Genomic DNA, 27,987 nt, shown 5'->3' with positions numbered 1-27,987 from the left:
TGGCCGCCAAACCGTAGGTCGTGTCGCCATCACGTAATGATTCCAAAACTTTCTTTGGATATACCCGACAAAGTTATCTGGGTTTCGTTAGCCGATTCTTAAAAATAAAATCCGAAAAATTTTTTTTTTGCCGAGTCAGCACTTTTTTTTGCGACGGTTTTTTGTTTACCACGGCCACATTCCTTTATCGATTTTGTCGTATGTGACATCGTTTTGTTCAGTGTGGGCCAGGGTATCGCATATTTCAGTTTCAGGCTATTCCGATAAAATATGTGCGAGCTAGCTAAAATGGCGACGGTTGCGAATTCGCCACGCGCACGCGTTTCAAATTCTACAACTTCTAATTCCAACATTTTGTCCACAGTAGCTTGCCATTGATGCCCGAGAAGTTTCAAAAAGATCGATAAAAATCCCTAGGACGAGTTTTCGTTTGTATACGTTACTAAAGGTGCTTTTTTAAGAAAATTCAACATGGCCGCCCCTTCCCAAGGTCAAAGGTCAACGAAACTTCTTTGGTTATTGTAGAATCAGGGTCTTGGCATGTGTGTGCAATTTCGTGACAATCGCTTAAACAAAAGTGTCATTTTCCCATATTGTCAAAAAACACGAAAATCGCCATTTCTCTGAGTTCGCCACAAAATGGCCGCCAAGCCGCAGGTCGTGTGGCCATCCCATAATAATTTCATAACTTCTTTGGGATATCTCCAACACGCCTGTTTTGGTTTCGTAACTGTATTTTGAAATATTTTTTTTTGGCCCCATAAGCGATTTTCGGCCCATTCATTTTTTTGACGGGATTGCTCGCCGTGATGTCATCATCGTGGGGGGGGTGACGTTTTCTTTGCCGAAAATTCATTTTCAATTTATCCTAGGTGTGTGCCAATTTTGGTGAGTTTTCGGGTATGTGGTGGGGGTCAAATTTTGGCTCAAAGTGGAAGAAAGAAAGAAGAAGAATAATAATGAAACGAAGCAGAAACAATATAGAAGTTTTTGCAGTCAGGTGGCCTATGTATTTCAATGCGGCCTGTCTTTTACTATAGGCTGGGCATGTCTTTTTGGCTTTAAACCCGTCTTTTGAGGGCTTTTTGGGGCTTTTTTGTGTTTTTGTCGTCATTTTTGCGACTACAATTTTGTCGTTTGTGCGGGGGTGTTGTGCGTGTGTGTGTTTATTTTTGTTCCGTTACACAATTGTCGTGTCGTTGTGTGCTTTGGGCGACTTTTGACTCCATTTTTTGGCGTTTTGACGCGTTTTTTCGACGTTTTGGACTTTTTGAGTGTTCGACCCTCGTACCAGTTACAATATGGTCCTTGCAGTCTATGACTGCTGCGGGCCATAATAATTAAAGCCGCAAGCGGCGTTGTATGGCCCGCAGACGCAACCCGCCTCCACGCCCAACTCTACGCACCACCGCTGACCTCACCGCCCTCACAGCCCGCAAATTAAAAGCTAGTCAAGGCTGGATTTGCTAATTATGCTAACAATGCTAACTATGCTAATGTGGCTAAAAGTGCTAGCATTGCGATCAGCATCATCAACTGACTCAGAAAAACACATTATCTAAAATGCTAATTATGCTAACTATGCTAGCTACGCTAATGTGGATAAAAGTGCTAGCATAGCGATCAGCATCATCAACTGACTCAGAAAAACACATTACCTAAAATGCTAATTATGCTAACTATGCTAGCTATGCTAATGTGGCTAAAAGTGCTAGCATAGCGATCAGCATCATCAGCTGACTCAGAAAAACACATTACCTAAAATGCTAATTATGCTAACTATGCTAGCTATGCTAATGTGGCTAAAAGTGCTAGCATAGCGATCAGCATCATCAACTGACTCAGAAAAACACATTACCTAAAATGCTAATTATGCTAACTATGCTAGCTATGCTAATGTGGCTAAAATTGCTAGCATAGCGATAAGCATCATTTACTGTCTCAGAAAAACATATTCCTCCATTGGTGAAAGCTATATGTCATAAGTTGATAAAAAAACGACTTTTTCCAAAATGGCGGCTTTTCTGTTTATTTTATCTCCATAGCAACCATTTTATGTTTTGGTCCACTTCAGAAGACGAACAGATTGACGTCAATTTCGGATAAATCGGTAAAAGTAAACTTTTTGTCGTCCTTAGCAACAGTGGTTTTATGCTAACCACGCCCACATTCCTTATATGTCCATGTCCAGTCTTTTTCAATGTATTCTGTTTCAGGCATGAATGCATGCATTCAATTTTCACTGTATTGTATTGAAATGCATGGGAGTTATAACAGTGCGCCACTTTGCTAGCTTGCCACGCACACGCCGCTCAAAATCTACAACTTCTACTTCCAACATTTTTTCCACAGTAGCTTGCCATTGATGCCCAAAAAGTTTCGAGACAATCGATGAAAATTCCAACGACAAGTTTACGTTTGAATCTGGTGGTAAAGGTGTTTTTTATAGATAATTCAAGATGGCCGCCTTTTCCCGAGGTCAAAGGTCGACGAAACTCCAAAGGTGATTGTAGACTTACGCTAGGGACATGCGAGTCAAATTTCGTGAAAATCGCTCGAAAAAAAGTTCATTTTTCCATATTGTGTAAAAACGCGAAAAACGCAAAATGGCAGATTTTGGCAAAAAATGGCCGCCAAACCGTAGGTCGTGTCGCCATCACGTAATGATTTCAAAACTTTCTTTGGATATACCCGACAAAGTTATCTGAGTTTCGTTAGCCGATTCTTAAAAATAAAATCCAAAAAAAATTTTTTTTGCCGAGTCAGCACTTTTTTTTGCGACGGTTTTTTGTTTACCACGGCCACATTCCTTTATGGATTTTGTCGTATGTGACATCGTTTTGTTCAGTGTGGGACAGGGTATCGCATATTTCAGTTTCAGGCTATTCCGACAAAATATGTGCGAGCTAGCTAAAATGGCGACGGTTGCGAATTCGCCACGGGCACGCGTTTCAAATTCTACAACTTCTAATTCCAACATTTTGTCCACAGTAGCTTGCCATTGATGCCCGAGAAGTTTCAAGAAGATTGATAAAAATCCCTAGGACGAGTTTTCGTTTGTATCCGTTACTAAAGGTGCTTTTTTTTGAAAATTCAAGATGGCCGCCCCTTCCCAAGGTCAAAGGTCAACAAAAATTCTTTGGTAGTTGTAGAATCGTGTTTGTGGCATGTGTATGAAATTTCGTGAAAATCGCTTGAACAAAAGTGTAATTTTCCCATATTGTCAAAAAACACGAAAATCGCTATTTCTCTGAGTTCGCCACAAAATGGCCGCCAAGCCGTAGGTCGTGTGGCCATCCCATAATGATTTCATAACTTCTTTGGGATATCTCCAACACGCGTGTTTTGGTTTCGTAACTGTATTCCGAAATATTTTTTTTTGGCCCCATAAGCGATTTTCGGCCCATTCATTTTTTTTACGGGAACGCTCGTTGTGATGTCATCGACTTCGGGGGGGTGACGTTCTCTTTGTCGAAAATTCATTTTCAATTTATCCCAGATGTGTGCCAATTTTGGTGAGTTTTCGGGTATGTGGCGGGGGTCAAAATTAAGCTCAAAGACGCCGTTAGTGTGCAAGAAGAATAATAATAATAATAATAATAATAATGAAACGAAGCAGAAACAATATAGAAGTTTTTGCAGTCAGGTGGCCTATGTATTTCAATGCGGCCTGTCTTTTACTATAGGCTGGGCATGTCTTTTTGGCTTTAAACCTGTCTTTTGAGGGCTTTTTGGGGCTTTTTTGTGTTTTTGTCGTCATTTTTGCGACTACAGTTTTTACGTTTTTGCGTTGGTGTTGTGCGTGTGTGTGTGTATTTTTGTTGCGTTACACAATTGTCGTGTTGTTTTGTGCTTTGGCCGACTTTTGACCCCATTTTTTGGCGTTTTGACGCATTTTTTTGACGTTTTGGACTTTTTGAGTGTTCGACCCTCGTACCAGTTACAATATGGTCCTTGCACTCTGTGAGTGCTGCGGGCCATAATTAAAGCCGCAAGCGGCGTTGTATGGCCCGCAGACGCAACCCGCCTTCCACGCCCAATTCTACGCAACACCGCGGCCCTCTCCGCCCTCACCGCCCTCACCGCCCACAAATTAAAAGCTAGTCAAGGCTGGATTTGCTAATAATGCTAACTATGCTAACTATGCTAATGTGACTAAAAGTCCTAGCATAGCGATTAGCATAATCAACTCTCTCAGAAAAACACATTACCTACAATGCTAACTATGCTAACTATGCTAGCTATGCTAATGTGGCTAAAAGTGCTACCATTGCGATCAGCATCTTCAACTTACTCAGAAAAAAACATTACCTAAAATGCTAATTATGCTATGCTAGTTATGCTAATATAGCTAAAAGTGCTAGCATAGCGATCAGCATCATCAACTGACTCAGAAAAACACATTACTTAAAATGCTAATTATGCTAACTATGCTAGCTATGCTAACATAGCTAAAATTGCTAGCATAGCGATCAGCATCATCAACTGACTCAGAAAAACACATTACCTAAAATGCTAACTATGCTAGCTATGCTAATGTGGCTAAAAGTGCTAGCATAGCGATCAGCATCATCAACTGACTCAGAAAAACACATTCCTCCATTGGTGAGAGTTATATGTCATAAGTTGCTAAAAAGCCCACTTTTTCCAAAATGGCGGCTTTTCTGTTGATTTTATCTCCATAGCAACCATTTTATGTTTTGGTCCCCTCGGGAGGACGAACAGATTGACGTCAGTTTCGGACAAATCGGTAGAAGTAAACTTTTTGTCGTCCTTAGCAACAGTGGTTTTATGCTAACCACGCCCACATTCCTTATATGTCCATATCCAGTGTTTTTCAATGTATTCAGTTTCAGGCATTAATGCATGCATTCAATTTTCACTGTATTGTATTGAAATGCATGGGAGTTATAACAGTGCGCCACTTTGCTAGCTTGCCACGCGCACGCCGTTCAAAATCTACAACTTCTAATTCCAACATTTTTTACACAGTAGCTTGCCATTGATGCCCAAAAAGTTTTGAGACGATCGAAGAAAATTCCAACGACAAGTTTACGTTTGAATCTGGTGGTTAAGGTGTTTTTTATAGAAAATTCAAGATGGCCGCCTTTTCCCGAGGTCAAAGGTCGACGAAACTCCAAAGATGATTGTAGACTTACGCTAGGGACATGCGAGTCAAATTTCGTGAAAATCGCTCGAAAAAAAGTTCATTTTTCCATATCGTGTAAAAACGCGAAAAACTCAAAATGGCAGATTTTGGCACAAAATGGCCGCCAAACCGTAGGTCGTGTGGCCATCACGTAATGATTTCAAAACTTTCTTTGGATATACCCGACAAAGTTATCTGGGTTTCGTTAGCCGATTCTTAAAAATAAAATCCGAAATTTTTTTTTTTTGCCGAGTCAGCACTTTTTTTTGCGACGGTTTTTTGTTTACCACGGCCACATTCCTTTATCGATTTTGTCGTATGTGACATCGTTTTGTTCAGTGTGGGCCAGGGTATCGCATATTTCAGTTTCAGGCTATTCCGATAAAATATGTGCGAGCTAGCTAAAATGGCGACGGTTGCGAATTCGCCACGCGCACGCGTTTCAAATTCTACAACTTCTAATTCCAACATTTTGTCCACAGTAGCTTGCCATTGATGCCTGAGAAGTTTCAAAAAGATCGATAAAAATCCCTAGGACGAGTTTTCGTTTGTATACGTTACTAAAGGTGCTTTTTTATGAAAATTCAAGATGGCCGCCCCTTCCCAAGGTCAAAGGTCAACAAAACTTCTTTGGTAGTTGTAGAATCGTGTTTGTGGCATGTGTATGAAATTTCGTGAAAATCGCTTGAACAAAAGGGTAGTTTTCCCATATTGTCAAAAAACACGAAAATCGCCATTTCTCTGAGTTCGCCACAAAATGGCCGCCAAGCCGTAGGTCGTGTGGCCATCCCATAATGATTTCATAACTTCTTTGGGATATCTCCAACACGCGTGTTTTGGGTTCGTAACTGTATTCCAAAATATTTTTTTTTGGCCCCATAAGCGATTTTCGGCCCATTCATTTTTTTTACGAGAACGCTCGCCGTGATGTCATCGTCGTGGGGGGGTTGACGTTTTCTTTGCCGAAAATTCATTTTCAATTTATCCCAGATGTGTGCCAATTTTGGTGAGTTTTCGGGTATGTGGCGGGGGTCAAATTTGAGCTCAAAGACGCCGTTAGAAACAATAATAATAATAAAGCCGCAAGCGGCGTTGTATGGCCCGCAGACGCAACCCGCCTTCCACGCCCAACTCTACGCACCACCGCCCTCACCGCCCTCACTGCCCACTTTTGATAATGGCTAGTCAAAACGGCATATGCTAATTATGCTAACTATGCTAGCTATGCTAATTTGGCTAAAAGTTTTAGCATTGCGATCAGCATCATCAACTGACTCAGAAAAACACATTACTTAAAATGCTAATTATGCTAACTATGCTAGCTATGCTAATGTGGCTAAAAGTGCTAGCATTGTGATCAGCACCATCAACTGACTCAGAAAAACACATTACCTAAAATGCTAATTATGCTAACTATGCTAGCTATGCTAATGTGGCTAAAAGTGCTAGCATAGCGATCAGCATCATTAACTGACTCAGAAAAACACATTACCTGAAATGCTAATTATGCTAACTATGCTAGCTATGCTAACATAGCTAAAAGTGCTAGCATAGCGATCAGCATCATCAACTGACTCAGAAAAACACATTCCTCCATTGATGAGAGCTATATGTCATATGTTGGTAAAAAAAAAAACCTTTTCCAAAATGGCGGCTTTTTTGTTAATTTTATCTCCATAGCAACCATTTTATGTTTTGGTCCCCTCGAGAGGACGAACAGATTGACGTCAGTTTTGGACAAATCCGTAAAAGTAAATTTTTTTTTGTCCTTAGCAACAGTGGTTTTATGCTAACCACGCCCACATTCCTTATATGTCCATATCCAGTGTTTTTCAATGTATTCTGTTTCAGGCATTAATGCATGCATTAAATTTTCACTGTTTAGTATTGAAATGCATGGGAGTTATAACAGTGCGCCACTTTGCTAGCTTGCTACGCGTACGCCGTTCAAAATCTACAACTTCTAATTCCAACATTTTTTCCACAGTAGCTTGCCATTGATGCCCAAAAAGTTTCGAGACGATCGCTGAAAATTCCAACGACAAGTTTACGTTTGAATCTGGTGGTAAAGGTGTTTTTTATAGATAATTCAAGATGGCCGCCTTTTCCCGAGGTCAAAGGTCGACGAAACTCCAGAGGTGATTGTAGAGTTACGCTAGGGACATGCGCGTCAAATTTCGTGAAAATCGCTCGAAAAAAAGTTCATTTTTCCATATTGTGTAAAAACGCGAAAAACTCAAAATGGCATATTTTGGCACAAAATGGCCGCCAAACCGTAGGTCGTGACGCCATCACGTAATGATTTCAAAACTTTCTTTGGATATACCCGACAAAGTTATCTGGGTTTCGTTAGCCGATTCTTAAAAATAAAATCCGAAAAAAAAACTTTTTGCCGAGTCAGCACTTTTTTTTGCGATCGTTTTTTGTTTACCACGGCCGCATTCCTTTATGGATTTTGTCGTATGTGACATCATTTTGTTCAGTGTGGGCCAGGGTATCGCATATTTCAGTTTCAGGCTATTCCGATTAAATATGTGCGAGCTAGCTAAAATGGCGACGGTTGCGAATTCGCCACCCGCACGTGTTTCAAATTCTACAACTTCTTATTCCAACATTTTGTCCACAGTAGCTTGCCATTGATGCCCGAGAAGTTTCAAAAAGATTGATAAAAATCCCTAGGACGAGTTTTCGTTTGTATCCGTTACTAAAGGTGCTTTTTTATGAAAATTCAAGATGGCCGCCCCTTGCCAAGGTCAAAGGTCAACAAAACTTCTTTGGTAGTTGTAGAATCGTGTTTGTGGCATGTGTGTGCAATTTCGTGAAAATCGCTTGAACAAAAGTGTCGTTTTCCCATATTGTCAAAAAACACGAAAATCGCCATTTCTCTGAGTTCGCCACAAAATGGCCGCCAAGCCGTAGGTCGTTTGGCCATCCCATAATGATTTCAGAACTTCTTTGGGATATCTCCAACACGCGTGTTTTGGTTTCGTTGCTCTAATTTGAAATATTTTTTTTTGGCCCCATAAGCGATTTTCGGCCCATTCATTTTTTTTACGGGAACGCTCGCTGTGATGTCATCGACTTCGGGGGGGTGACGTTCTCTTTGCCGAAAATTCATTTTCAATTTATCCCAGATGTGTGCCAATTTTGGTGAGTTTTCGGGTATGTGGCGGGGGTCAAAATTAAGCTCAAAGACGCCGTTAGTGTGCAAGAAGAATAATAATAATAATTAAAGCCGCAAGCGGCGTTGTATGGCCCGCAGACGCAACCCGCCTTCCACGCCCAACTCTACGCACTACCGCGGCCCTCTCCGCCCTCACCGCCCACAAATTAAAAGCTAATCAAGGCTGGATTTGCTCATAATGCTAACTATGCTAACTATGCTAATGTGACTTAAAGTCCTAGCATAGCAATCAGCATAATCAACTCTCTCAGAAAAACACATTTCCTAAAATGCTAATTATGCTAACTATGCTAGCTATGCTAATGTGCCTAAATGAGCTAGCATTGCGATTAGCATCATCAACTGACTCAAAAAAACACATTTCCTAAAATGCTAATTATGCTAACTATGCTAGCTATGCTAATGTGGCTAAAAGTGCTAGCATAGCGATCAGCATCATCAACTGACTCAAAAAAACACATTTCCTAAAATGCTAATTATGCTAACTATGCTAGCTATGCTAATGTGGCTAAAATTGCTAGCATAGCGATCAGCATCATCAACTGACTCAGAAAAACACATTCCTCCATTGGTGAGAGTTATATGTCATAAGTTGCTAAAAAGCCCACTTTTTCCAAAATGGCGGCTTTTCTGTTGATTTTATCTCCATAGCAACCATTTTATGTTTTGGTCCCCTCGTGAGGACGAACAGATTGACGTCAGTTTCGGACAAATCGGTAAAAGTAAACTTTTTGTCGTCCTTAGCAACAGTGGTTTTATGCTAACCACGCCCACATTTCTTATATGTCCATATCCAGTGTTTTTCAATGTATTCAGTTTCAGGCGTTAATGCATGCATTCAATTTTCACTGTATTGTATTGAAATGCATGGGAGTTATAACAGTGCGCCACTTTGCTAGCTTGCCACGCGCACGCCGTTCAAAATCTACAACTTCTAATTCCAACATTTTTTCCACAGTAGCTTGCCATTGATGCCCAAAAAGTTTTGAGACGATCGAAGAAAATTCCAACGACAAGTTTACGTTTGAATCTGGTGGTTAAGGTGTTTTTTATAGAAAATTCAAGATGGCCGCCTTTTCCCGAGGTCAAAGGTCGACGAAACTCCAAAGGTGATTGTAGACTTACGCTTGGGACATGCGAGTCAAATTTCGTGAAAATCGCTCGAAAAAAAGTTCATTTTTCCATATCGTGTAAAAACGCGAAAAACTCAAAATGGCAGATTTTGGCACAAAATGGCCGCCAAACCGTAGGTCGTGTGGCCATCACGTAATGATTTCAAAACTTTCTTTGGATATACCCGACAAAGTTATCTGGGTTTCGTTAGCCGATTCTTAAAAATAAAATCCGAAAAATTTTTTTTTTGCCGAGTCAGCACTTTTTTTTGCGACGGTTTTTTGTTTACCACGGCCACATTCCTTTATCGATTTTGTCGTATGTGACATCGTTTTGTTCAGTGTGGGCCAGGGTATCGCATATTTCAGTTTCAGGCTATTCCGATAAAATATGTGCGAGCTAGCTAAAATGGCGACGGTTGCGAATTCGCCACGCGCACGCGTTTCAAATTCTACAACTTCTAATTCCAACATTTTGTCCACAGTAGCTTGCCATTGATGCCTGAGAAGTTTCAAAAAGATCGATAAAAATCCCTAGGACGAGTTTTCGTTTGTATACGTTACTAAAGGTGCTTTTTTATGAAAATTCAAGATGGCCGCCCCTTCCCAAGGTCAAAGGTCAACGAAACTTCTTTGGTTATTGTAGAATCAGGGTCTTGGCATGTGTGTGCAATTTCGTGACAATCGCATTAAACAAAAGTGTCGTTTTCCCATATTGTCAAAAAACACAAAAATCGCCATTTCTCTGAGTTGGCCACAAAATGGCCGCCAAGCCGTAGGTCGTGTGGCCATCCCATAATGATTTCATAACTTCTTTGGGATATCTCCAACACGCGTGTTTTGGTTTCGTTGCTCTAATTTGAAATATTTTTTTTTGGCCCCATAAGCGATTTTCGGACCATTCATTTTTTTTACGGGACCGCTCGCTGTGATGTCATCGACTTCGGGGGGATGACGTTCTCTTTGCCGAAAATTCATTTTCAATTTATCCCAGATGTGTGCCAATTTTGGTGAGTTTTCGGGTATGTGGCGGGGGTCAAAATTAAGCTCAAAGACGCCGTTAGTGTGCAAGAAGAATAATAATAATAATAATAATAATAATAATGAAACGAAGCAGAAACAATATAGAAGTTTTTGCAGTCAGGTGGCCTATGTATTTCAATGCGGCCTGTCTTTTACTATAGGCTGGGCATGTCTGTTTGGCTTTAAACCCGTCTTTTGAGGGCTTTTTGGGGCTTTTTGGGGTTTTTGTCGTCATTTTTGCGACTACAATTTTGACGTTTGTGCGTTGGTGTTCTGCGTGTGTGTGTGTATTTTTGTTGCGTTACACAATTGTCGTGTCGTTGTGTGCTTTGGGCGACTTTTGACCCCATTTTTTGCCGTTTTGACGCGTTTTTTTGACGTTTTGGACCTTTTTGAGTGTTCGACCCTCGTACCAGTTACAATATGGTCCTTGCAGTCTATGACTGCTGCGGGCCATAATAATAATAATAATGAAACGAAGCAGAAACAATATAGAAGTTTTTGCAGTCAGGTGGCCTATGTATTTCAATGCGGCCTGTCTTTTACTATAGGCTGGGCATGTCTTTTTGGCTTTAAACCCGTTCTTTGAGGGCTTTTTGGGGCTTTTTTGGTTTTTTGTCGTCATTTTTGCGACTACAATTTTGACGTTTGTGCGTTGGTGTTGTGCGTGTGTGTGTGTATTTTTGTTGTGTTACACAATTGTCGTGTCGTTTTGTGCTTTGGGCGACTTTTGACCCCATTTTTTGGCGTTTTGACGCGTTTTTTTGACGTTTTGGACTTTTTGAGTGTTCGACCCTCGTACCAGTTACAATATGGTCCTTGCACTCTGTGAGTGCTGCGGGCCATAATAATAATAATAAAAAAACATTCGAAAAACAATATAGAAGTTTTTGCAGTCAGGTGGCCTATGTATTTCAATGCGGCCTGTCTTTTACTATAGGCTGGGCATGTCTTTTTGGCTTTAAACCCGTCTTTTGAGGGCTTTTGGGGGCTTTTTGGGGTTTTTGTCGTCATTTTTGCGACTACAATTTTTACGTTTTTGCGTTGGTGTTGTGCGTGTGTGTGTGTATTTTTGTTGCGTTACACAATTGTCGTCTCGTTGTGTGCTTTGGGCGACTTTTGACCCCATTTTTTGGCGTTTTGACGCGTTTTTTTGACGTTTTGGACTTTTTGAGTGTTCGACCCTCGTACCAGTTACAATATGGTCCTTGCAGTCTATGACTGCTGCGGGCCATAATAATGAAACAAAGCAGAAACAATATAGAAGTTTTTGCAGTCAGGTGGCCTATGTATTTCAATGCGGCCTGTCTTTTACTATAGGCTGGGCATGTCTTTTTGGCTTTAAACCCGTCTTTTGAGGGCTTTTTGGGGCTTTTTTGGGTTTTTGTCGTCATTTTTGCGACTACAATTTTGACGTTTGTGCGTTGGTGTTGTGCGTGTGTGTGTGTATTTTTGTTGCGTTACACAATTGTCGTGTCGTTTTGTGCTTTGGGCGACTTTTGACCCCATTTTTTGGCGTTTTGACGCGTTTTTTTGACGTTTTGGACCTTTTTGAGTGTTCGACCCTCGTAGCAGTTACAATATGGTCCTTGCAGTCTATGACTGCTGCGGGCCATAATAATGAAACAAAGCAGAAACAATATAGAAGTTTTTGCAGTCAGGTGGCCTATGTATTTCAATGCGGCCTGTCTTTTACTATAGGCTGGGCATGTCTTTTTGGCTTTAAACCCGTTCTTTGAGGGCTTTTTGGGGCTTTTTTGGTTTTTTGTCGTCATTTTTGCGACTACAATTTTGACGTTTGTGCGTTGGTGTTGTGCGTGTGTGTGTGTATTTTTGTTGTGTTACACAATTGTCGTGTCGTTTTGTGCTTTGGGCGACTTTTGACCCCATTTTTTGGCGTTTTGACGCGTTTTTTTGACGTTTTGGACTTTTTGAGTGTTCGACCCTCGTACCAGTTACAATATGGTCCTTGCAGTCTATGACTGCTGCGGGCCATAATAAGCAGTACAATACTTCCATATTTGTTAAAAAGAATTGTTCAATTAACGGTTAAATTTATAGTTCTTGATCAGAAAATTATAAAATAAAAACAATGTATTTGAATCTCCAAAGCACAAAGCCAATTTGAAAATATCTGTAGCAATAAATAGAATATAGATATTCACAAAAAAAACATCCGCAAACATTTCCTACGCACTACTACCTCCCAACCAATGGAATTGGTCAACAATGTTGAGGAAAGGCTTATCTAGTTTAGTTTGGACACATCACAGCTGCTATATTTAATTCAATTAAGCTTTGAAGTTTGTGAAGTATATGGTAATCTAAAACCAAAATTACAGATTTTCTAGAAAATGTATTTTCCTGACAGCTCAAAACAAGGAATAAAAACGTATGTTTAATAGACATGGATGTATAATTTTAATGATCACTGTTCCAGCTAAATTTACTACGGTAAACCGGGGCTCATATTGAGAATTATGGATTTATGAGAATTATGGAGAATGATGGTCAGGCCCTGGCATAGGTGGATGCTATATTACACAACTCTACATTTTCCTATGAATCTTGGCAACCAGACCCAGAGATGCTGAGATCAACATGAGAACAGTTTCACCTTACCTCAGTCTGGACCATGTTGACTCTCCGAGAGCGCAGTTCCCTCACACAGTTGTAAATGTCTACAACACCTTCTCTTTCTGCCATGTCCAGCATGATGTCAATGACGATGAAGCAGCCTGTCCGTCCGGCCCCGGCACTGTGGACAGACACATGCATGTTTATTTGCATTAGAAAAAACATACTACAGTTGCAATTGATATGTTTGGTATAGATTTAATCATATGTAAAGTCCAACATATCTGTCTTTTCAATTAATTCTCTTCCTGCTTGATAAAAATATGATTACTGTAACAATGAGTAAAAAAGGGATGCTGACTTAAATAGTTCTTATGGCAAAATCATAATATCTACAGAAAACACTTTGCAATAAAAAATAATCATTTATGTTGTCTTACAGCTATAAATGCCACAAAACATTGATGTTTACAACTCATTTGTGTTTTTGAAACATAACATATATATATATATATATATACATATATATATATATATATACATATATATATATATATATATATATATATTGAGACAATTATATATATATATAATTGTTTAGTTTTTTTAAAACAAGACAACAGTTTTGTCTGATATGTTCTTCACATTTTTAAATATTCCGCTTAAAAACTATTTTTGTGTCGAATTAGTTATTTAAGATGGGTTTTCAAAAAATTGCTGAATCTTCAAAGTTATTTTAGGATCACTAGATAATTCACCCTGATCAAACTGGATTTATTGAAGGAAAACACTCCACAAACAATACTCGAAGACTTATTAATCTAAGAGACTTTACCTCTATTAAAAAACAGGAAGCAGCCATAATCTCACTAGATGTTGAAAAAGCATTCGACAGGGTGAATTGTTGGTGTGTATGTGAGAACTAAGTCATGTAATTTACTTTTGACACTTGTATGTTATGAGTCTGTATTGTATCAGTATCAACTGCCACCCCCCCCATCTCCCATCTCTAATATCCCATCTCTTTTCTTTTTCTGTCAACTCAAACAAGGCATGCATTTGAATATAATTCTTTAAAAAAAACCTTAGCCTCAAATACAAAAGGGGTTTATATAAATATACTCTGTCTGAAGACCCATAATTATTATATTATATTATAATATTTTATAATGGTAAAAGGGAGCCAGTTTAGCTCGTGCTGGTTTGCGGCGCCTTCCGTCCGTGAAATCCGGGTTCGACTCCAGGCTGCTCCCTGTTCCCTTCTCTACCTCTGCCGGTTCCAAGCCCGGTTAGAGAAGGTTGCGTCAGGAAGGGCATCCGGCGTAAAACATTGCCAAATTTACCATGCGACTTGTTCGCTGTGGCGACCCCTGATGGGAGAAGCCGAAAGTGGAAGAAGAAGATTTTATAATGGTAAAATCTGTCCAACACAAGGAGCCTTCAGCTCTGATCTCCTTGCTCAGCTGTTGGACAGGACAAATTAGAAAAAAATGCCTGTGAAGGTTTACCCCAAGATTCCTTGATCATACAAACAATCTATTTTATCAGTCTAGACTTTTAAAACTGCATGACCTTGTGGATTTTTACACTGCGCAACTTTTATACAGAGCCAGTTGGAAATCGTTACCATTCAATATCCAGAAACACTTCTTAGAAATTGAAGGAGGCTACAGACTGAGGGGATGTAGGAACTTCAAGATCAAACTGATCAGAACCACTAAGAAAAGTTTCTGTGTGTCTTTGTGTGGCTCTAAACTCTGGAACGGGTTCAGTAATGAGCTCAAACAATGTTCAGATATTCAAATATTCAAGAAAATGTATAAAGAAACTCTTATTTCAGGATATGAAGATAAGAGGATTTAAGGATAAACAGGTGGTTGAATAATTCCAAATCCATGTGTGAACTTGATGGTGGTGAAATAATCAAAGCTATTTTAATTAAAACCACTGAGTTTTACATAGTAATGTGCAATAATGATTACTGACATGTTTAAATTACAATCAATAACTATTGATTTTGTTTACTTTATCTGCAATGTGTAGCAATAATTACTGGTTTAATGTGATCATGTGTTCTAATGATAATCAATGATTATTACATAATGGTTACTATTACTGTTTACTGAAATCATGAATGAATGTTTTCTGAAGATCATCAATCATTCCTAGGCAGTGGAATCTATCTGATCAGAACCGGATTTAAAACAATGTAAAACTATCAAATGAAGGAACTCAGTAGGGGTGGGGGGTGGGGGATTACATAAACTGGCTTCTTCCCACTCCTTTTCAAGCAATAAATCAAACTCTACTTATACTTTAGTTAATGATCACTGTATTTAATTAAGCATATATGATTTAAGTGACATTTTTGTTTTATTTTCTGTCTTTTTAATCTATGCATTTCATCATTTCTGTAATGAGTTTGACAAATATGTTTGAATTCTTTATTGCTTTGACTACAATGCTTGAAATAAATCAATAAATCAAATTCCTAATGAAATGAGCATTTGAAGGGTCCAGGGGCCAACAGCACTGCAGCAACCTGTCAGAATGTCAGTTTTTCCAAAAACAAAAATTTCCCTTTTGTTTTCATTCAGACAGAGGGAGTTCAGGTCCATCCAAGATTTGATGTCTGAAGGTTGTGGAGACACTCAGCTCCACCAGAGTTCAATGGACAGGTAGGTCGTGATGCCATCTACGTAGCAGTGAAACGACAAATTATATTTCCTAAAAACTGTACCGTAGTGGCAGCAGGTAAAGCGATAATAAAAGCGGGCCTGAAGCTGAGCCCTGGGGTACACCATGTCCGAGTGGAGCCTCTGAAGAAGAAAACTGTCCAAGTAAGACAGAGAAACTCCTGCCACATAAATAAGACTTAGACCAACTGTGCGCTGTGCCCCTCACACCAAACAGTCGGGAAAATAAAACATTGATCTACTGTGTTGGAAGACCTCGAATCAACAGCTCAAAGCAGGTCATTGGACACCCTGAGGAGAACGGTTTGTGCGGAGAGACTGGATTTCAAACCCAACTGAAACTTCTCCAAGACAAGAATTTAAACATATTTATCAAACACGACACTCTAGATCAGGGGTGGCCAACCCTGGTCCTCAATAGCCTCACCTGCCTGTTTTCAAGCTCTCCCTGGACTGCTTGCTGTTGATTAGCTGATTTAAGTGATTTCACATCCTGATTGACTGAACACACCTGATTTAGGTTATCAGCATCAAGCAGTCCAGGGAGAGCTGGAAAATGGGCAGGGTTGAGGCTCTTGAGGATCAGGGTTGGCCACCCCTGCTCTAGATGGTCTTGTAATTGAAAATAAATCTTCAATTAGTCTTCTCTAAAACTTTGAAAAGAAAAGACAACTTGGAAATTGACCTAAAGTTTAAAAGAACATTAGGATCTAAGACACCCTTTTTAAAAGTGGTTTTACAACAGGACATTTGAAAGCAGCTGGCATACACCCCGAGAAAGGAGAAGGGCCGATGAGACCAACTATCCAGGGGCTTATGGCATCAAAGACCTCCATCAGGAATCTGGGGGGAACACAGTCACCTGGGCAGGAGGAAGGCCTCAGGTGCTGAACTAACTCAGAAATTTGAGAGGAAGTGACAGACTCAAAGTGATCTAAAACAGCAGGTAATCACGTTAAAACAGAGACACTATATATTAACAAACACTACATAAAACAAAGATTATAAGCACTGAAATATCTAACACTTTTACAATGAGTAGTAAACAAAAAAGTGGTAATGATACAGTTTGCTTATTTAATTATACTGTCATGATATGATTTTAGAAAGTATTTCTGAAACAAACAGCACACAATTTAATTTGAAATCCAAAAGGAGGTACCAACAGAGTTTTAACAATTTTCAAAAAGATTATTTCCAGTGTAAACCAACCTGCAATGAACCACCATGGGTCCGGCGTTGGTCAGTGTCTTGGACTTGACTCTCCTAATGAAACCCAGGAGGCCTGTGGCATGATAGGGCACGCCATGGTCTGGCCAACCCGTAAAATGAAACTGTCGGATCTCCCGGATCTCATGAGCTCCTCTCTGAGCAACAACATTTTAAATGCACACAGCACAAAACAACAGGGAGAAAGAACATGGTTAGATGACAGGCGTCTAAAATAAACACAGAGCTGAATACAAACACTGAGTCTAAGCCCAAAAGAACAGAATTTTCTTTATTTTACTACAAATATGATGATCTAGGTAACTGTGACATGATTGCGTAAGCATTCCTCTGTCACATTTTTAGTCCAGGATAAAATACTTTACATTATGTTCTCATTTCTTTATCCAGTCAATTTGGATGTTTATTTATTTATTTATTTTCCTTCTGGCTAGTTTTAGAAATGAAATATAGATTGTGTACTACTGCAACTAGGAGTGTAACCATTAATTGATGAATCAAATTCTATTCCTACAATCCAACCAGATCAGTCTAAGGCAAGTTGGTAATTGCGACCTGTACCATTAAAAAAATCATTTCAAAATGAAATAAATGCATTTTATCGATCTTGGAAAGTACTAATACCATACCAAATACCATGGAAAATATATTTTACTATAAGGTAAAACCGACCAATACCAGCAGACAACACACATGTGATTCAGCAAACACTGATCAGCACATCATTCCAGTACAATGTGTGGAAAAACTTTGGATTCAACTCTGTAATTCTCTCTGAGTCCCGCTGGTTATAGTTTTGCCTAAAGATAAATCAGAGAATCAAATCCAACTGAATCATTGAAAATGATCAAACATCAACTGTTAGTCTCATCATCAACCGCAAATTATGATAGGAATCCGACCATTGTTAAAATGAATCGTTACAGCCCTGATTATAACACTCCAACTTTCATTTAGATTCCAAATGTTCAATGACCATTACCCAAATTACAGTTGGAGAAATCCTCTGTGAAGTCCTCCTCCACAGTAAGTGATTGATTCACACACTTTAGTATAACAAAATTATTATAATTGTGTAAGAGTTAATAGCAGAGGAAGTGTGCATTGTCAGAAATCAATGCACGTCGTTGTGACCTTAACAGTCCGACGCGATACACTCTTCAAAAGCCATTATCCCACTTATACCATGGTCGCTTACCAAAGAAATTAATATTCAATAATCTTCTATTACTTTATTGTTTTTATTTGATCAATTTAGGTTTTTTCTTTTTTACAAAAAGCAGACTATTTATTATGTAGTGCTGCTGACCTCGATTGCAGTGGCAAAGGAAAGCGATATTTATGCTGATGATCACAATGTGTTAAATAAAGCATCGGTTCAGAGAGAAAGTTCACCTCTTTCTGCTTGTTTTTGAAGCTAAAGTTTGTTTTAAAGAAGCCGGAGCAGTGATGTAAAACCTTTAAGCTATGTGACCGGAAATACTTTTTTAAGTGTGCGTTATCACTTTTTAATGCTCACCCAGTGTCATGGTGCCTCTGGCAGACTCCTCCCCCTCCAGCACTGTTTCACTCTTCTCCTGATTGCCACCAGCTGCTGTCACTCTCCTCATCATCACTTCTGCTCTTAAGGAGCTCCAGCGCCTCAAGCCGACGCCAGATCGTTAACCCTTACGGTGACTCGCCTGGTCTTGCTATGCTCTATCTTGTTTTGCTCACGTACCCAACCTAATTCCTATTCTCCTGCCTCAGGAAGCCACGTTACGAGTGACACCAGTCTGGGTCATCAGTTAAGCCGTTCCAGTGAACCGGAAGACTCCTCGCCGTACGCTGACCGCGTTAACACCTCCAGCCACGCCACAACACAAGCCATTTTCACATTCGGACCTCGCCGGGACCAAACCTCAGCCTCACACGGAGAATCAATAAACGATTACTCACCTGCCACTGACCTGTCTTTACTCTGGGTTCCAGCATCTGGGTTCGCTTAGCCTGAAGAATCATGACAGAACGATCTGGCCAGACTCCGGACCCAGCTGACCCAGAAGGACTCCGTGTCGCCGTGAATCTGCAAGGCATCGCTCTGGGTCATCAAGCCGACGCGTTGTCCCAAATTGCATCCGCCCAACAAGAGCTGTTTCGACGTCTAGACGGTTTGACACAAACTTTAACGGATCTAACTGGTCAAATGTCTACACCTTCACCCACAGCTACGCTCCCGGCTGCCAGCAACGCTTCCACTTCCGCTTCCGCTATGACCCCGGAAAACTTCCGCCTACAACCTGAGCCGTTCCTGGGTAATGTCGAAGCATGCGGCGGTTTCCTCCTACAGTGCCACCTACTGTTCCAGCAAGCCCCGAGGTACTATCAGTCAGATCATAGTAAAATTACATTAATTATAAACTCCCTACGCAATAAAGCTCTACAATGGGCTCAAGCATTTCTGGCTGTAAATCCTATCACCCACCTATCTTTCGACCATTTCATCAGGGAGTTCCGACTGGTATTCGATCAACCTAAAAAACAAGAGGAGGCCACCCGCAGGCTTTTAGCCCTGAAGCAGCGAAATCGATCGGTTAGTGACCATGTTATCGATTTCAGGATCCTGGCTGTAGAAGCAGGATGGTCAGATCCAGCGTTACGGGGAGTATTCTACCAATCGTTGAATGAATCCATCAAAGATCACCTATGTACGCAGCCCGAAACTCACTCTTTCGAGGAGCTCGTCACCGCGGCTCTCCGTTCTGACACCCGTTTACGAGAAAGACAACATGAAAGGCCCACTCAACCTCGTAAAAGCCCAGGTATGACTCACCACTCTCCGCTAACCCCCCCATCTGCCACACTTCATAGTGCTTCTGAAGAGCCCATGCAAATCGGCCATTCTAAGCTGTCTGCAGAAGAACGACAAAGACGGCGAGATGAGGGGGCCTGTTTCTACTGCGGACAGCAGGGACACCAAGTAAACCAGTGCACTGCTCGTTTAAACTCCAGAACCCCCCGCTAGAAGACAGGCCGCGGGGGGGTGTATCCATTACTACACATAAAGACTTTCTTATTGTTCCTGTCAAGCTCTGCCATTCGTCTAAGATCACCGACCTTCATGCTTTAATTGATTCTGGGGCTGAACACAGCCTAATCGACCATAGTTTGGTTTCACGTCTCTCGTTACCCACTGAAAGACTCGAAACCCCTATTAAAGCTGCCGGCTTAGGAGGACAACATCTCTCCTTAATTACTCACCACACTAAGCCTGTACTGCTTATCACCTCTGGAAATCATAGGGAGTTTACCCAGTTTTTCGTCACCCACACCCCTCAGAATCCCGTCGTGCTAGGTTACTCGTGGCTTCAACGTCATAATCCACAGTGTGATTGGGTTCATCACCGCATCTCTAATTGGAGTGAGTTTTGTCTAGCTAACTGTCTTCGGTCTGCTGTTCCTTCTATTTCAGCCCCCTCTCCTCCTAGTCCAGAGGAGATTGATCTCTCTAACGTACCTGACTGTTATCATGACTTAAGAGCCGTGTTCAGTAAATCCAAAGCCAGTTCTCTACCACCCCACAGACCATACGATTGCGCCATAAATTTGCTAGATGGAGCCACTCTTCCCAAGGGGAGATTATTTAATCTTTCTGGTCCTGAGAAAGCAGCTATGGAGAAGTACATCCATGAGGCACTTTCCTCGGGACACATCCGTCCATCGTCATCTCCCGTTGGTGCAGGGTTCTTCTTCGTAGAGAAGAAGGACAAGACCCTCAGGCCTTGTATTGACTACCGCGAGCTGAACCAAATCACTATTAAGGACAAATATTCTCTCCCTCTTATTAGCTCAGTCTTTGATTCCATACAGGAAGCTCGTATATTTTCCAAACTTGACCTCCGTAATGCCTACCACCTCGTTCGGGTCAAGGAGGGAGATGAATGGAAAACTGCCTTTAACACACCCTTAGGGCATTACGAGTATTTGGTCATGCCCTTCGGCCTGACCAATGCTCCTGCAGTTTTTCAGCGGTTGGTGAACGACGTTCTCAGAGATTTCATAAATAGATTTGTCTTTGTATATCTCGATGATATTCTAATTTACTCCAAAGATCCCACTCAACACATGAATCAGGTTCGGCTCGTGCTCCAGAGGTTGTCTGAAAATTACCTATTTGTGAAGGCAGAGAAATGTCAGTTTCACTCCTCCGTCATCCCATTCCTGGGTTACATTTTTGAGGCAGGCAGTATCCGGCCTGATCCTGCCAAAATTGAAGCTGTCTCCCAGTGGGATCCCCCTACATCTCGTAAAAAGTTGCAGCAGTTTCTCGGGTTTGCTAACTTCTACCGACGATTCATCAGGAACTACAGTGCTATCGCCGCGCCCCTCACACAACTCACATCCACCAGCAGACCTTTCCAGTGGAACCAAGCAGCCCAAAAGGCTTTCGACACTCTTAAAGGACTCTTCGTTTCAGCCCCCATCCTTATCCAACCCGATCCTACCAGACAATTCATCGTCGAGGTAGACGCTTCTGACTCTGGGGTAGGAGCTGTTCTATCCCAACGAGAAGAGAAGTCCGGCAAATTAAAACCTTGTGCCTTCTTCTCTAAGAAACTCTCCCCCGCGGAGCGGAACTATGATGTTGGGAATCGGGAACTTCTCGCAATTAAACTGGCTTTAGAGGAGTGGCGTCATTGGCTGGAGGGAGCGGTCCAACCATTCATCGTATGGACGGACCACAAAAACCTCTCGTACTTACGCTCGGCAAAAAGACTAAACTCCCGCCAAGCCCGCTGGTGCCTGTTTTTTGATCGCTTCAATTTCTCTATCACCTACAGACCAGGCAGTCGTAATGTCAAGCCGGATGCCCTCTCCCGGAAATATTGCTCCTCGGATGAACTGGACAGCACCCCCGCCAACATCATCCCGCAATCCTACATCATTGGAAGTCTCACTTGGGACATTGAAACCAAAGTTCTTCAGGCCCAAGGTGAGGAACCGGACCACCCCAATCCTCCTAACGGTACGCTCTATGTTCCTCAATCCCTCAGATCGGACACAATTACCTGGGCTCACTCGTCCCGCATCGCCTGCCATGGGGGTGTCGCCAGAACCCTCAACCTCCTCCGCAGACGGTTTTTCTGGCCTTCTATGGGTAAGGATGTCAGGGAGTACGTTGCCGCCTGTCCCACGTGTGCACGCTCCAAATCCTCTAATAATCCACCATCTGGACTACTGCACCCATTGCCTACTCCCAGTCGACCATGGTCACACATAGCTGTGGATTTTGTTACCGGTCTTCCCCCCTCCCAAGGCAACTCAGTAATCTTCACTGTCATTGACCGTTTCTCCAAGTTTGTTCACTTTATTCCACTTCCTCAGTTGCCCACAGCCACAGAGACAGCTGAAATTCTGGTCCAGCAAGTTTTCCGACACCATGGCATCCCCACTGATATCGTCTCAGATCGGGGTCCCCAGTTCGTTTCACAAGTATGGAAAGCGTTCTGCTCGGCGCTGGGCGCCTCTGTTAGCCTCACCTCCGGATACCATCCCCAATCAAATGGGCAGGCTGAGAGAGCTAATCAGGAGCTGGAAACCTCCCTTCGCTGTCTGGCCGCTCAGAATTCCATGGACTGGTCGAAATATCTGGTATGGGCCGAATACGCACATAACTCTCACCCGTCCTCTGCCACAGGATTGTCCCCGTTTGAGGCCGCCCTCGGGTACCCACCACCACTGTTTCCCTCGCAGGAGCTGGACTTGGCAGTGCCCTCGGTTCAGGACCATCTTCGGCGGTGCCAAGACATCTGGCACCAAACCAGGGCTGCTCTCCTCCGCACCAAGGAGAGCAACTGCCGTTCTGCTAACCGCCACAGGGTGGTGGGGCCCACATACCTGCCTGGTCAACGGGTTTGGTTGTCCTCACGTAACATACCCATCCACGCCACGTCACGTAAGCTTGCTCCCCGTTACATCGGTCCTTACACTATTGAGAAGGTCATCAATCCCTCCTGTGTCCGCCTCCGGCTGCCCGCTGCTCTCAAGATCCACCCGTCCTTCCATATTTCCCAGGTCAAACCTGTTCAGGACAGCGCGCTTTGCCCCCCTTCCGCATCCCCTCCACCCGCCCGGCTCGTTGACAATGCTCCTGCCTACACCGTCAGCCGCATCCTGGACGTCCGTCGCCGGGGTCGTGGCCACCAATTCCTGGTGGATTGGGAGGGTTACGGTCCGGAGGAACGTTCCTGGATCTCTCGCTCCCTTATCCTGGACCCTTCCCTCATCAGGGATTTCTATCGTGCCCACCCGGATCGGCGCCCTGGCCCGCCTGGAGGCGGTCGTTGAGGGGGGGGTACTGTCATGGTGCCTCTGGCAGACTCCTCCCCCTCCAGCACTGTTTCACTCTTCTCCTGATTGCCACCAGCTGCTGTCACTCTCCTCATCATCACTTCTGCTCTTAAGGAGCTCCAGCGCCTCAAGCCGACGCCAGATCGTTAACCCTTACGGTGACTCGCCTGGTCTTGCTATGCTCTATCTTGTTTTGCTCACGTACCCAACCTAATTCCTATTCTCCTGCCTCAGGAAGCCACGTTACGAGTGACACCAGTCTGGGTCATCAGTTAAGCCGTTCCAGTGAACCGGAAGACTCCTCGCCGTACGCTGACCGCGTTAACACCTCCAGCCACGCCACAACACAAGCCATTTTCACATTCGGACCTCGCCGGGACCAAACCTCAGCCTCACACGGAGAATCAATAAACGATTACTCACCTGCCACTGACCTGTCTTTACTCTGGGTTCCAGCATCTGGGTTCGCTTAGCCTGAAGAATCATGACACCCAGCAGCCAATCAGAATTGAGTATTCGCCCAGACCATGGGGTAATATATTTTTTATACACCAAATATTTTAGATTATGTTAGTTTGTACTATATATCATGAAAGACTCTTGAAGAATATATAACTTTACTAATTCTTTTACTGATAGATTCATAATCATAGGGTTAGAGTAAGGGTCCATCTAACCCACCATCACCAAAGCTGTCTGTAACTCTGCAAAGATAAAAGAGTTTAAAATACATTGGTTGCTTATTTATCGCGGGGTATACGTTCTAACACACGACAGGTGAACTCCGCAAAGTAGGATTACAGATGTTTTAAGGGAGTAAAACTCCTCACTACACACTTTATACACTTTCCTCAGACAGACATGCACATTTTTTTAACATTTCTATCTTGTTTAAACCCGAATGTTAAAAGCTTCATAGAAAAATAGGTCCAGGATTATAGAATGAAAAAAAAAAGATTTGATCACAATTAAAGATTTATAACACTCTGGCAAACTGAACACATTCAATACAAGAGACAAGATGTGGTAGAGATTGATTAACAAGGTCAACGGCCAATCAGAACACAGTATGGCATTTGAAAAAAAAGATTGCACTAAAACAATCTGCATTAAACAAAACAGTAAAGCTGTGAATTGTGTACTGCAATGTAGCACGGAACAAGTGTAGTGCAATAAAATATTTTTTCTAGATACACCATACCTCAGAGCAGCTTCCTAACAGCAACACATATAAACAAAGTGACATTTAAATGACATAGTAAAAGCTCAGCATAAAATGTTGTTTTTTAAATAAATATAAAGGTTAAAAAGTGTACCTTTTCCACAGCAAAAGTTCGGATGACATATTCTGACAGCAGCTCGGTCTCTATCAGTGTCACCTTGATGTCTCTGTAAATCTCTGTGTCATCAGGCCAATACTTGCAGCACTTCACCTAAGAGAGGATAATTATCAATCTCCAAGTTAAACCTCAACGTTTCACAGCCTAGATTTCTGGTTTTGCTGACGTGTCTTTTCTACTCCTACAAAGACTTTTAACTGCTTTCCCATTCTCACATCAATGCAAAAAAATCCTTGCAAGATGGAAATTAGGGGACATGGCAGAACAAAAGACAAGAAGGAATTAGATTTTGCTGTTTAACCTTTCCAAACCCAACATGGAAAAATAAAATAAGAAAAACAAAGACAGAAAAAATAATTTAACAACTCAATAAATCCAATAATAATATGAACACAAAAATCTCTCAGTCATTTGAAACTGATTTCCCAACAGAGATCTTAAAATCCCCTCTGGACATAATGTATTATGGACTCTCTTCAATTAAACGGTTACTCGTGGGAGGATAATGGTGGTAATAGAGATTAAGATCAGAGGAAGATCAGAGAATTACAATTTTTGATGAGGAATAAATGTAACATTACTCACAAGTACATACAAATTCTGATTCTAACTTCTCTGTGCTGATTAAACATTAAATGAGATTTTGATTTTTGGATTGACACAGACAAAGGGAGACTTATAGGCTCCTCTCTCGTGCACCCCTGATGAACAATCCCTGATGACAATCAGAAATCCACAGTGCTCTTCCTACTAGATTGAATTAAGCAAAAGCTATTAAATTATTAGATCAATTATAAGTCAGGGGCCTTGCTGGAAGGGAATTACCCTTTAGACTAAAATATGCCAGAACAGAACCATAGGTACCTTTCCATGGGCACACTTTCAAAAGTTTGATGTTGTGAACACAGCTTTTGGTACAAAACATCGTCTAAATTCCATTACTACATTTCTTATACATCGAAGTACGCAGAGTGCCGCTTTGGTGTGCAGAAGCAGTGGACAGAGGCTGTTTGTGCTTGACTGTGTGTGTCTGCCAGGATTTCCCAGAGTTTATCTCCATTTGCACAAAGCAGATGGCCCACTGTGATGTTGTGGAGAGATTTGATGGTGCTCACTGTGGAGCTGCCATTGCTCAGACCAACTATTGGTCAGTCCCTGATTGGACAAGGATCACATAACAGAAGGTGTGCGGGTTGGGGTCTACGGAGCCACTATGGATAAAAGCAGGTATGAGCTGGGGTGTGATCAGCTACTGTAGAAGAAAAGCTTAATGAGGTGTCTAGAGATGGCCTCATAAATCATTATGAGCTCTGGTGCATGTAAGCAAAAATGCACATCAGCAATATCCAGGTGTGCATGCATTCAAAGGACTTTTAAAGAAAATGCTTTGAATTTGATAGAAAATCTAGAAGTCCACGCATTGAACCTCACAGAATGCTTAGCCTTCCTCTTTCTCTGTTTTTAACCTAACCTGAAGAACCTCAGTAGAACAAAGTATGACTAAAAAACAAAAGTCATATTGAAGTCAAGGTTCCCCTTAAGTTTGAATATTTAGTACTGTTCATTAACTTTATAGTACAAAGATAGCGCTAAGATCCACGTTCTACTCTTAAGTTATGCAGCCAATCAGATGAAACAGCAGTAAATTTCAGGGAAACTTTAATAGTAATGAAGGCATCAGTGATTTTATTTGCAATTTTCTTATTATTTTAAGAAAAAAGCTCACGGGGTTAGGGATAGAGTTCACACACTGAACTGTCACACAGAAATATCTGAGCACCATTTAAAGGCTATACTACATAAATTCTACATGCCCAAGAGATACGCTCAAGCTGTCAGTGAGGTCATGTAAGATCATCAAGGGACTCTAATTTATATCCACCCTGCCCACTTCCACCAGGTTGGTCACCATGACGATGGCTGCAGTGTTCTCTTGCCAGACCATCCTCCAAAAATCAGAGACCGTCTCCTGCATGGGCCCTTAGAAACAGAAAAAGAAGGAATTTAGTTTGACCACTTTTTATATAGTTGAAGATTTGGTGAATCAGATCAATTCCTTAAAAGCAAGCTTTTTGTTTACAGCAAACATTCTTCAAACAGCTACAGTCCCCCATCTAAAAGATCTGGATGGACAAGATGAATGGTAAAGTAAATAGTCGCTTTCAAAATTTACTTTTCTACAGAGTGCTTCTGGAATTGATGCTATCTGGTTACTATGGTTATTCTCTTCTGCTACATCACAGACTGATGTAAGCTGTGTCAAGCAGCTCCTCTTTCTGACCTGATAAATGACCATTCCTGCAAACTCGGACTCTACAGACTACAGACAAAAAAACGCTACCAAAAAGCAAATAAACTCTGAAATCTTATCATTCCAAATGGATTGTAGGGGAAGGGGTGCAGCCCAGAAATTAATCATTTTGAAAAGTTTTCCAAATCAAGCAAAAAAATGAAATAAACTAACAGTGGTGATGGAACACTTGTTAGAAATATTTAAACAACACTTTTTTTTTTAAACTATCAAAAACAACAATCAGCTCATTTGAAAGAATATTGAATGTGACTTGTAACTTTTTCAATGATGGATTTAGAACCCAGAAAATCTATTTGTTCATACAGAGCTCCTAAAATTATGCAAAATAAGAGCTATGTTACCAATGATTTAACAACTGGAAGCTACAATATTTTCAATTTTAAGGTAAAGCATTCATGCATCTATGAACTTCAAATGTAAACCCTTTTCCTTCATGTTAAACAGTCTCAAGGCATGTGCTTACTTAACAGAAATTAAGTTTCAAGAAATTTTCAGAGGCAAACAAGAAATCATTGATGAAAGAAACAATAGAAAGTATTTCCCTTTGTATACAGATGTGTTTATGGGTCAAAGTGTAAAAAGAACTATCAATACAACTTAACTTTTGAGTTGAAGTGAACTATTCCGTGCATCAAATATTCAAAACTCATTGAGCAATAATTGTGGGTAGACATTAATTATTCATCTGGTTAGTTTTAATTAAGGATCATGTTGAAAAAATTACTTCCGACAAATTAATTAGGCAATGCAAATCTCTACATTGTTCTCCACTGGTCCAAATTAACTGGAGACATAATTTATGCAGACACTCAAGGAGACAGGCTGAAACCAAAGTTTCCCTGTCGTTTAGATAGTAAATAAATATAAAAAATATTTCGCTCTAACACCTATAAGAAAAATGTTGATGAAAATGGATATGAGAAAAAGCATTTTTTTTAAGGATTCACAATTGGCTAAAAGTACTATGCATTTCCAACTATCCATCTTTAGAATGCGATTTATCCCTTTCGGGGTCAAGGGGTTGCTGGAGCC

The 27,987-nt window shown here is 41.3% G+C and overlaps 1 protein-coding gene across 9 annotated transcripts in view; it reads right to left on the bottom strand.

Moving 5' to 3' along the window:
* The window catches only part of LOC101173688 (protein tyrosine phosphatase receptor type M), a 301,112-nt gene that overhangs the window by 62,811 nt on the left and 210,314 nt on the right, over positions 1 to 27,987 (bottom strand). For 8 of the 9 annotated variants that reach the window (XR_013650742.1, XM_078935433.1, XM_078935434.1 and 5 more), the window contains 4 exons: positions 26,524 to 26,621; positions 24,618 to 24,734; positions 16,954 to 17,108; positions 13,091 to 13,226 (listed from right to left, as the gene is read on the bottom strand). Coding sequence is in view for 8 of the 9 variants with exons in the window: in XM_078935433.1 (XP_078791559.1) it covers positions 13,091 to 13,226; positions 16,954 to 17,108; positions 24,618 to 24,734; positions 26,524 to 26,621 (506 nt within the window). In the remaining variant the exon portion in view is untranslated. The remainder of the gene's footprint in view (positions 1 to 13,090; positions 13,227 to 16,953; positions 17,109 to 24,617; positions 24,735 to 26,523; positions 26,622 to 27,987) is intronic. The other variant, XM_078935435.1, reaches the window with a different exon arrangement.

Source organism: Oryzias latipes, chromosome 17, assembly GCF_053564925.1.
Source record: "Oryzias latipes strain Hd-rR chromosome 17, Olatipes_Hd-rR_3.1".
Classification (NCBI taxonomy): domain Eukaryota; kingdom Metazoa; phylum Chordata; class Actinopteri; order Beloniformes; family Adrianichthyidae; genus Oryzias; species Oryzias latipes.
The sequence above is the reverse complement of the archived record's forward strand: the minus strand, read 5'-3'. Positions and strand labels throughout refer to the sequence as shown.